Consider the following 12,037-nt stretch of genomic DNA (forward strand, 5'->3'; position numbering starts at 1 on the left):
TATATTTGGACTAGTGGGGGTTGTGGTAGGTGGGTGAGTGGGAAGCACTGATGGGAAATGTGGACGGCCGAGGTTAGTGTGTCTAGGAACAGGCAGGGCACCCCTCACGCGGTTCCCCTGACCCAATGCCTTCCACTTCCCGACAACCCTTGGTCCTGTGGGTCTTCCCCTCCCACAGAGCCTCCTCAGCGCCCCCTCAGTACTAAAGGCTCCCTCTTCTGCCCCCACAGCACGGCTCCCGGGCCCCTTCCATGGCACTTCCTTCGCTCCATCTTCAGTGAAAGCTGCTTACACGTCTAATTCCCCCAGTAGGCGACCTTTTTCTTAAGGGCAAGAACACATACTATTCACCTCTGCCTTTACTGCTGCACAAAGTTCCTCATACAAAATTGATATGTATTCAAAAAGAAGTTTTCTTTTCATTGAACTGAATGGCAACTAAAATAGGCTATAAGTGGAACCAAATTCTAAAAGGTAGATACATCAGAGTTCATTCACTCAGTAAATATTCATTGAATGCCTAAGCATCCAGGCTCTGATCTAGCATCTGAGGACAGATCCATGAAAAACCAGATAAAAACCTTTGCCCTTGGCTCGGCGCCTGTGGCTCAAGCGGCTAAGGCACCAGCCACATACACCTGAGCTGGCAGGTTCGAATCCACCCCGGACCCGCCAAACAACGACGGCTGCAACCAAAAAATAGCTGGGCGTTGTTGCAGGTGCCTGTCATCCCAGCTACTTAGGAGGTGGAGGCAGGAGACTTGCTTGAGCCCAGGAGTTGGAGGTTGCTGTGAGCTGTGATGCCACAGCACTCTACCCAGGGCAACAGCTTGAGGCTCTGTCTCAAAAAGAAAAAAAAAAAAAAAAAAACCTTTGCCTTTATGGGGTTAACAATAAATTTACATAAATTCAACCATACCTATCGGCAAAAGACACACATATTTAAACAGCATAATAATGCTATAAAAGTGAATTGTTGATACGCAGTTTTTATTATACGCTGTATTTCTGATATGCATAATATATTCATACCTATGTACATTCCCCAAGGATTCAAACTTTTAAGACTATAAAGAAACTTGTATTAGTAATTTAGATTTTCAAGGATCATTTTGAATGTGCTCGAGTTTGTCCTCAGGCACTGTCTTTAAAACCTAACCACCTTAGGAGTTGTGACTCCACTGTCCCACAATGAAGACTCTTACACTGTTGGACAAGAGCCAACCATTTCAAGTACTTGAGCATGAGAATAATGACACGATAAATCCATGTTCTCTGATAACAGGGAATAAGAGAAAGTACATTTATATGAATACACATGGTTGATCAACAGTGGAATTCATATCAAGAATTTTAAAATAACCAAAACAATTCATGACTCATTTCCCATCCTTTTAAGACAACTAAAATACTAAGAGCTTGATGTCAAGCAACTCTCTCGATTATGAAATCTAAAAGAACTTTTAACATACTGGTTTTAACAAACCAGTATGACCAAAGCCCTATCACTTTCATGTATTTTTCAAAGAGTACTTAAAAAGAACACCAAGTTAAGAAAAATCATTTTAAAATTTTGCAATAATTTTACTCTATATACATTAACACCAATCATGTAACCCTGAAAACAACCTTTACTTATACAAAGTAAAAAATTTATTCTTGACAGTAAATGACTAAAAATATCCCATTGCCATAAAGCTATAAAATTCATGCTCCTAAGGAGCAAAGTTAGGAAAGCAAAAGGAATAATCATTCCAGTGAGCACCGAGACAGAACTTTTTTGCACTTAGGGCCCAATTCATTGTATCTAAAAATAATTCCTACATTAGAGGGAAAAGGACACATTATTTGTCAAAAAAAAAATTATATATATGTGTGTATATATACACACACACATACAAAGGTCTGAAAATAGTGAAGAATGCCCACTTTACAAATAATAAAATCAATCATACTTGTTTTTTAATTAATGACATTTGTAAAATATATGCATGTTACTTTTCTTCCTCTGTAGTTCACCTTATATAATTCAGATTGCTACACTTTTGTTAATGAGTTGTCACACGTGAGTAAATAAGTATGTGAATCCAAACCATTAGATCTAGTAGTTCCAATATTTGCAACTCAGTTGATCTGGCGAAACAGATTATTATTTATCCTTGTAAGTTTTAACACATTGACTGCCACACTAGAAAAAAAATTGTTTTCCCTTGTGGCCAGTGTTGTATTAGGTCAAAGACCTGTGAGTTACATATGCTTCCTGAGGCCCTGGGCTCCAAACTCGTGTAAGCTAAATACAACCCACGTGGCAATTACTGTGCTAAAAGTCTTAGCCAGGTGAGGTATGTCCTGTGTATGTGTGCACTGGGGGATATTGGGGATCTGTCACTACAATGAAGAGTCAGTGACAGGTTTGGAAAACTTAGGGGTCCCAGAATGTGACCCTGAGCAGGCCTTCTCCTGGTCCCAGGGGTTCTCCCTATGCCTTCTGGAGGTGTGGGCGAAACCATCATTACCCTTCCACTTCCCACTCTGTCTCACAAAGGGGGTCTCCTGTCCTGTGGGGTCCCTGAGTTTGAGATAGCGCCGGCATACTGCAGGCAGCACAGCGATAGGAAGTCAGGCAGTCCTCTGTAAAACTCATGCCATCTCCAAGCGGCATCAGCCAGCTTCTGTTCTCTCAGGGCCTCAGGAATTTTTACTAGAATATTCCACATAATTTATAATGTATGGAGCAAAGAAAAAAATATTACTGGAATATAATAGATTTTTAAAAGTTTGTTGTTGAAACTTCTTGAAGGAAAAAAAGCTATTACTTTTCCACTTTCTATTTCCTGTCTGTGGCTTGTGAGGTAAAAGAACACGAAGCTTCCTATAAAGCTACGGAAGGTTCACTCTGCCCTTCCACCTGCACAATGGTCCTAGGGAATTCTTGAGCTGTTCACCTTCCAAATTTTGTAATCATGACTCTGGGCATGTCTATACAGCTTCCTAGTTCAGTTTCAAAATCCACAACATTTTTTTTCACAAAATGACATAGCTGCATTCTTTAAATGCCATGAAATCATCATTTAAAAAAATGAAAAGAAACTAGTTGGAGTATATATTAAGTCAAATCAAATTCTCTCCTTTCACAAAGGTGTTTTACTTAGTCTGCTGAAGACACGCCTGTGACTGTTTCTAAAGCTCTAACAGGAGCCTCGTGTGACCTGCTGCAGTCCAGACTCTGTGTGATGTTGCGCTGTTCTTCAGCCCCCTAGAGGATATAACTTCCTTCATTAAAAAAAAAAACCAAAATGGGCATGGCAGGGGTGGAGAAAAACTTCAATTATAATCGAGTGAATTTTAGTCACACCAAAATAATAAGCCAACCTGTCCCAACAGGCCACCTTTCTTTTCCTTCTCTGCAAAACTAAATTCCTTTGTTTATAGAATGGTGAGATTTGAAGATCAAATTAAAATTCCTATTTCAAGTTAAACTCTGAGGGTTCTATACAACTATAACATGATTTTAAATTCATACTGGCATTCATTTTTCTTATTTTCCTATGTGTATCCTAAATAATCTTCCTGGATCATACTACTTAAGCAGAAATGAAGAGTTTTTTACATTCTACTGTGAAGTTCCAATGAATTCTCAGGTGATCAGGGTTTGTCTCTTAGTTCAATGTCATACAACCTCTACATGAACGCAAGCACATGGACAAAAAGGATTTCAAATGCGAAACCCTCAGCTCTGTGTCATAAATAAATTTGGGTAAAAACGCAAGCCTTCCACTGAGTCATCTCGGCAAAGATGGCCCATCTTCTCTGCAAGCAGCAACCTAAAAAAAAAAAGGAAAAAACCCAGAATTATATGTCCATGCTGAAACACAAATACACATTATGTTGTAATGAAGGGCAAGGATCTTACTTACCTTTCTTTGGCCAGGAGGACAGACATTCCCACAAGCTTAGCAAACTCTTCTGACGTTAGAGATCCCTTTTCTGAAACCTAACAAAGAAATATTGCAGAAAAAACTGTGATTAACTTAGGATACCTAGGTACTAACCTTTTTTTTTTATTTTTTTTTTAACATTTTTTTTTTGGCCGAGGCTGGGTTTGAACCCGCCACCTCCGGCATATAAGACCGGCGCCCTACTCCTTGAGCCACAGGTGCCGCCCAACCTAGGTACTAACCTTAAGCAGAATGTATACCAGTATATGCAGAAAATAATTTACTGAATTTTCTATTATAACCCAAAGAATATTTACTGTAGAAATAAATCTTAATGCTTAATCCTACAAAAGTTGAAGGACCCAGAACAGATACGGTAGAAGCTAAAATATCAAGAAGTTCTCTCTATATGACGAAGGCATTGTTCTAAAGCCTACAAACTATTTCATTCTGAAAAGGAACATATAATAAATTCTAATTGAGTACATATTATATGACCCAATAAAGGAAACTTATATATATGTAAGTTCAGTTTAAAATATGTGGTAAAAATAGGGGCGGCGCCTGTGGCTCAGCGGGTGGCGCCGGCCCCATATGCCAAGGGTGGCGGATTCAAACCCAGCCCCGGCCAAACTGCAACAAAAAAATAGCCGGGCGTTGTGGCGGGCGCCTGTAGTCCCAGCTACTTGGGAGGCTGAGTCAAGAGAATCGCCTAAGCCCAAGGATTTGGAGGTTGCTGTGAGCTGTGTGACGCCACGGCACTCTACCGAGGGCGATAAGGTGAGACTCTGTCTCTACAAAAAAAAAAAAAAAAAAAAAAAGTGGTAAAAATAGCTAGGCTTGGGGGAGGGGTTCATCTAGTTAAAAAGGAGAAATGTTATTCAAATTATATATACCTGTTCACCATACAGGCAATACAGGTAATATTTCAAGTACTCTAATGAGAAAGATTAGCAGTTTGGCCAGTAAAAATCCATCTAAACTACAGTTGCTTTTCATATTTTTTGAAGCAATTATTTCACAAAACCACTCATGGGATTTTATAATGCTGTTTACATAGGTATTACTAAAAGATAAAGTTCACCTGTTTGAAATTCTGATAAACAAAGTTGGAAAGCCTCAATAGAAAAGAAAGCACTTCACTAATTCTAATTCTCTTCATAAGTTGTTAAGTGTCAAGCTTCATGAACCCCATGATTGCATTAATGTACACAGCTATGATTTAATAAAAAAAAAAAAAAAAAACAGTGTCAAGTTTCAAAAAGCCCTTAACAAATGACTTTGATAAATACTGATTCACTGTTAATGATGAGCCATTTTTAATTGGGTCTGCATATATTTGTTACTTTTAATAAAGTTCAAATGACATCCTGTTTCTCAAGTTGCTAAGCATTTAGGTCTTGGTGGCAGCTCTAGTAACTGGAGAAAACCGGCTTCACGTACTGTCTCCAGGGCCGAGGCCACCATTTCCTCTTCCTTGTGGGACTGCAGCTCAATTACCATGACGCCGCTGTCAAAAACTCGGAGCCTGAAAACCACAGATGCAAGAACAAAGCAGAATCATCTAGGATATTCAGCTGCTAAGGGGGGGCATATCTTTGTTGCTTCGAAGGCAAGATTAATGCAAAGCAACATTTAAAACTTCTCAAACACAAGCAACTATGGCATAACTAAAAAGCTCATGAATACACAGATAATAACATGAAGAACTAGAATCTAATGTTAAATAAAAATGACTACCTTTTATTGTAACCCGAAGATAAGTAAGATAAAATTCACAGCTGAATTTTTCAGGACACTAACACAAAATGTCCAAAGGAAGGGAAGGTAGTTATTCTCATCTCATGGGAGGAACCACATTTTTATTTCATTCCTTTAAATCAGCAGTTCTCAGCCTGTGGGTCATGAGCCCTTTGGACTGTATTAAAGGTTCGTGGCATTAGGAAGGTTGAGAACCGCTGCTCTAAATGGATAAGAGTCTGCCTACTAACCCTGTGAGAACATGCCCAGGCCTGGCAAAGATGAAAAAAGCCAGGAGAACAGAAGACGGGTGTGGTGCCGGATGTATTCTGGTCACAGGTAATAACAATTTCAAGAGGGCAATACAATGCTTTGGTTGGCACTCGGGTTAGTAAGCTTGGCCAGGCTTTCCCATCCACCCCGTGTAGCATCACAGTCACAAGTGACAAACTCCGGGCAGAGGTTCCTTTACCTGAGAGGTAATTTCAGTGCTTCCAACATTTTGCACGCATTCACTAAATCTTCTGGTGAGAGCAACTAATGGGGAAAAAAATCCAGTTTACACTGCAAATTAATAAAGTAATGCTATGTAATTATAATAGTCACTAAAATAAAAGACAAAATAAAAAAATGACCACTTATCAAGGATTTTAGGTGACTTAATCATTGCAGGGCAAAACAGATTAAGGAGCTAAGGAGTTCTAGTCATTAAACAAGTGCTATCCCCCCCAAAATATAATGCAAGCTACACATGTGATTTTATAGTTTATATAGCCACACTGAAAAAGTAAAAAGAAACCGGTAAAATTTTTAACAGAGACATTTTCTTTAGCCCCACACATTAAACATAGTACCAACTCAACATGTAATCAATATAAAAAATTATTAATAAGATATTTAACATGTCCTCTTTGTATCTTCCAAACCTAGTGTGTACTTTACCACTTACAGCACATCTCAGCTTGGATTAAGTACATGTTAAGTTCACATTCATCACCGGTAGCGATGTAGCTAATGGTTACCCCCTTAGGGACAGTGCCAATTTAACAAATCAACACAATACAATGGTGACAAATACAGCTTTGAGTCACATAGGACGGTGGCTCCAGAGCCCAGCCCAGCCTGGGTCCAAATCCCTGTCAAACCACTGTCTCTGGGTGTGGCCCTAATCTTCAAATTATCTCCCACTAATAATCCCTAAATTATCCCCTACATAAGAATAGTAAAAGTAGTTATGCATTGAGTTATTGGGAGGAAAAATAAGGTAAGACATGCAGAGTGCCCAGCAGATAATAAGAACTGTAGTCATCTGAATAAAAACACAGAGGAGAGGCTTGGGTGATTCGTTTGCATGGAGGTGACTGCTAATATCACAGGACTTTGTTTGACTGCTGGAGCACAAAGGACACTTGCATAGAACCTTGGAAGCCAGGGATATCTGGATGTGGGGGGCGACGAGAGCTGAAGCACAGCTCCTGCCTCTGAGCCGGTACACAGCCAGCAGGGCAGGGCAGCACTTCTGCATCACCCACAAGGCAGTCTGCGTCCAACCAAGGTCACTGAAGAGTTAGCTACTGCAGAGGAAAGGTTTCCCGAATAACCTTGTTCATTACAAGGCAGACACTGTTAGAGCTGAAAGGTATCACTCAGTCTAAACCCTTACTTTAAAGATAAGAAAACTGAGTCCCTAAATGCCAGCAAGAATGTGCAAAAGCAGCACTCTTACACACTGTTGGTGAGATGTAATCAGCACAGCCATTACATAATTAGAAATAAAACCACCATGTGAGCCAGCATGAACTCCGGAGATCAGAGCCTGCACCCTGTGCTCACAACACCACTCACAACACCCAAGAAATGGAATCAGCCCAAGCTCCCATTGCAGCTGAAGAGAATCAGAACCGGTGGTGCACACATACAATGGAGTTCTATTCAGCCATGAACAGAATGAAATGCTGTGGTTTGCAAGAACATGGATCAACCTGGAGGGCATCACGTCACGTGGAATAGGACAGACACACAAAGACAAACATCGCATCAGCTCGCTCCTACGCAGAGCCTCGGGGAGACTGCAGACAGTGTCAAGACAGCGAAGAGAGGGTTTGAACGCCATCATCACAAAGAAATGATTAGTGTCGAAAGTGACAGACACACTGATTTACCATACCATGCACACTTGCAATGAGTGTCACACAGGACTCCATGAATATATAATTATTATGTGTAATTATAAGTAAACATATTTCTAAAAAGAAAAAGACTGAGTTTTAGAGAGGTTAAGAGTAAGCTACTGAAGGTCACTCAGCAAATCAGTGGCAAAACCAAGAACAGGAGCTGCCCCCAGAGCAAGGCTCTTCTCAGTGCACCACACTGCTTCTCAAAACAGCTTTGATATTTGCAACCCTTCCTCACATTGTGTTCATTGTAAGGGAATCTGTATTGTATCAAGAAAGTCTGTATTTAGTTAAAAGAGTATCTAAATACTCTATCCTTACTTCCATTCCTCGAGCACGGTTTACTAAACAGTACACCTCCGTCAGTGACATGATTCCCCCTCGTTCCTGTTAAAGAAAAATTTTGTTATATTAGCACCAGTTAGAAGTTCTTAATATGAATCATAGAGTGAAATCAGAAACCAGAAAATTTCTTAAGAAGCTTTGAAAAACTACATTACACACAGGAGAGCCTATTCACATACCATGAAGCACTCCAAATTCAGTATTTGAACCTTAACATCATTATTCCTATTTTAACATTTACTTGGATGAAAAGAAGGTATCTGCCATGCTTCATAAAGTACATTTAAATATTTTGAATTATTTCAGCTAATAAATGAAGACAGGATAGAATTAAATAAGTATAGCACCCTTTTGCTACCCTGATGAAGTAAGTAGCGGGCTATGGTCGTCAGTAGCTGCTAACACCACACAGCCGCACACGTGCGCACGGCAGCCAGACATTACGCAGCTCCTGAGGGCTGTGCACAATGCCCTCTGTAAAATGGTCTTGCCAGCAAAAAACCCCAATGGACCTCTATTTATAATTACAGTTTATAGGAACTCCATAGGACGGGGAACCACACTTTACAGGACAATTTGTTTCTTCAATAACCACATTGCGAGATGGGCGATAAGAGAAAGAGAACGAGAAACCCATGGAATTTTAAAAGCCACAAACATGCCGAATTTCAGAGAAGTGGACTAGCTACAACGTATCCTGATTTAAACAGACCACCTATAAGAAAAACTGTGAATACTAACTAGATAATTGATGATGCTAAGACATTTTTAATTTTTTAGATATAAAATGGGATAATGGTTGTTTTTAAAAAAGACTTAATCATTATAGCCACATACTAAAATATTTACAGATTAAGTGATGTGATGTCTGGGGTTTGCTTTAAAGTCATTTTGAGTGGAAGCTGGTTTACAGATGAAGTGGATATTGCGTACATGGGGTTTTATTATGCTATTCTATTTTGGCATACATTTCTAATTGCCTGAATATTACAAGACTAGAAGATGAATCTATATTATGCAATTATTAATCATACTGTATAGTAAAGATTAGGTACATGGAAATATACCTATACAGAGAGACACCATGTATTCCTTTTGGCAAATAAGAAAAGCTTCGTATCAAATATTAATAGATTTAGAAAGTTAATGTCTAAGATGAAAATTGAAACAATTTAGAAGATTACAAAGAATCCTAAGTACATTGAACTAATTTAATATTCCTGAAAGAAAAAAAAAACCCATGTCAGTTGACAATAACTACATCATAACAGGAGTTATGCTCTTGTTAACATTTCTGATGACAGAATACATAGGACCAGGTGTGGTGGCTAACATCTACAACCCCAGCACTCTGGGAAGCCGAGGTAGGTAAACTGCTTGAGCTCAGGAGTACGAGATCAGCCTGAGCAAGAGTGAGACCCACTCTCTACTAAAAATACAAAAACTAGCCAGCCGTGGTAGTGGGCACCGGTAGTCCCAGCTACTCAGGAGGCTGAAGCAAGGGACTGCTCAAGCCCAAGAGTCTGAGGTTGCTGTGAGCTATTACATCACCGCACTCTGCCAACGGTAACAGAGTGAGACTCTGTCTCAAAAAATAAATAAATAAATAAAAGTTTAACACAGTTTTAAAGAACACTTAGGTTTAGTTTTTACCTCCAAAGGTGCCTGCAATATCCCAGCCAGCTGTTTGGCCAGCTGCATGTGGTACTGTGTGCCTGAGCCGTAGGTTTCCCTGGTCACTGGGTTAGCTATTCCCATGCTCAGCAAGTAGGATTTAAACCTAATGGTCTATAACGAGAGGAGAAAAGGCATTGAAAGACTCTGCAGAATTAATCTCCCTACCCCAGCATTTAAAATCCTCCCATCATAAATTCAACTCCACCCCATTATTTCTATACATACCCTTTCCTCTACTACATGGGTCACTACGAAAGTTTTAAGTCCAATTGTGTTAGGGTCCACTATTTCACTTTCCACAAACAGCTCCCAGTCCTTTCTGACTGACCCAGGCAAGCTTCAATCTGCTTGGCTTACTGGTGTTGCTGGGAGGGCTGTGCCTATTCCATCTGCATGGATTTCAGGTTTCCTGATTTCATAATAACCCACATACGTTTCTATGCTGTGAACTACAAGAGAGCAGATGTCTAGTAGTTCCCCGCACACATCTAATTACTCTCTTTCTTCTCCTAGCCAGGTCTCTTGTACTCTGTTCACGTCACCCGTGTGGTCAGAGAAGAGAACAATGCTATATTTTACTCTAACCCAAATGACACAACTAAAAACTTTGAAAGGAAAATGGCTATTACCAGATTGCAGACAAATTTAATGAAACAGACATCAAACTTAACGATATGTGTAAAACAGCCACTCCTTACACCTCTTAATATCTCTGTTTTCTCCACTCCATAAAATGACATTGAAATAACCTATAATCCTAACAACTAACAGAATTTTTATGGTTGACTTTTTCTGTTAGCACATTTCACATACCCCCTCAAGTCCTAAAAGAAATAAAATGCTACATGAAGAAAGCAAACTGGTAAACCTCATGGCATTATTTATACAATCTAGTTTCTAATACCTTAAGAAAAGCAGCCTTGGGCGGCGCCTGTGGCTCAAGGAGTAGGGCGCCGGTCCCATATGCCAGAGGTGGCGGGTTCAAACCTAGCCCTGGCCAAAAACCAAAAAAAAAAAAAGAAAGAAAAGCAGCCTATTTACCTCATCTTCTGTGATGTCACCTTGTTTTTCTTTAATTTTATTAGCAATTGATTTTGATAATTCCACCATTTCCTTAGCCTGTCAAACGAAAAGTAAAGACTGAAAGAAACAGTCCCTGTTACAGTATCTGTTAACAAAACATATTTAAAACAGTGTCATAAACGGTATGAATTTAATCGCCATACATGACACGGACCTTGATCATTAGCTTGCTGAGGTCTTCAAAAGCCTGGAATGAGAAAGGAGTTTTTGTTGGGATCTGACCAAAGAATTAAAATGTTTTATTTTTAATTAATTTTTTTTTTTTTTTGAGACAGAGCCTCAAGCTGTTACCCTGGGTAGAGTGCCGTCATCACAGCTCACAGCAACCTCTAGATCCTGGGCTCAAGTCCCACCTCCCAAGTAGCTGGGACTACAGGCACCCGCCACAACGCCCGGCTATTTTTTGGTTGCAGCCGTCATTGTTGTTTGGCGGGTCTGGGCTGGATTCGAACCTGCCAGCTCAGGTGTATGTGGCTGGCGCCTTAGCTGCTTGAGCCACAGGCACCGAGCCAGAATTAAAATGTTTTAAAGCAATGAAGTACCTCATTGCTTTTGAAATTTATGAAATTTTCTTACAAATAACAATTTATTAATAAAATATTTATTCAAGTAATCAACCTCATTCTAAAATTTCAGTTTAGCTAAGAAACCGTAAGTTTTCCAAAACGAACTTCAAAAAAATTCAAATTTTCAAAGAGAAAATTATTGGCTAAACAAATAAAAGGTGACGTTAGTATTATAATACTTCCGAAAATTTTACTTACTCTTATTTGACACAAGTAAGAAAAATTTTCCCTAAAATCATTTCCTGATAGGAAACCAAGAATCAAAGGCACTAGAAAGCTTTCCTGGCTGAAAATGGCAATAGGCAGCTGCAGGATACTTCTTGAGGCACAGTAACTTTGGCTTTAATACAAGCAGGTATGAGTTAGCTGAAATAGCAAGCCTCAGCCTCTGAATGTTGAACACATTATTATCTTCACATGTGATGGATATCGCAAAAAGAAAAACATTCAAACACCACTAAAATGTATCTAAATAAAAGCCACCAATTGTTTAAAAAGAAATTTTTTTTGAAGC

General features: G+C 39.4%; 1 protein-coding gene across 2 annotated transcripts in view; it reads right to left on the bottom strand.

Annotated features, from left to right (window-relative positions):
- Window positions 1-969: 969 nt before the first annotated feature.
- Window positions 970-12,037, bottom strand: part of VPS36 (vacuolar protein sorting 36 homolog) — a 44,325-nt gene continuing 33,257 nt past the window's right edge. The window contains exons 7-14 of one of the 2 annotated variants that reach the window (XM_053563117.1): window positions 11,112-11,144; window positions 10,916-10,993; window positions 9,851-9,985; window positions 8,174-8,239; window positions 6,151-6,215; window positions 5,382-5,466; window positions 3,918-3,994; window positions 970-3,824 (exon numbers count right to left, since the gene is read on the bottom strand). In XM_053563117.1, the coding sequence (XP_053419092.1) occupies window positions 3,731-3,824; window positions 3,918-3,994; window positions 5,382-5,466; window positions 6,151-6,215; window positions 8,174-8,239; window positions 9,851-9,985; window positions 10,916-10,993; window positions 11,112-11,144 (633 nt within the window). In that variant the 3' untranslated portion in view covers window positions 970-3,730. The remainder of the gene's footprint in view (window positions 3,825-3,917; window positions 3,995-5,381; window positions 5,467-6,150; window positions 6,216-8,173; window positions 8,240-9,850; window positions 9,986-10,915; window positions 10,994-11,111; window positions 11,145-12,037) is intronic. The other variant, XM_053563118.1, reaches the window with a different exon arrangement.

The sequence above is a fragment of the Nycticebus coucang genome, chromosome 15, assembly GCF_027406575.1.
Source record: "Nycticebus coucang isolate mNycCou1 chromosome 15, mNycCou1.pri, whole genome shotgun sequence".
Taxonomy (NCBI): Eukaryota; Metazoa; Chordata; class Mammalia; order Primates; family Lorisidae; genus Nycticebus; species Nycticebus coucang.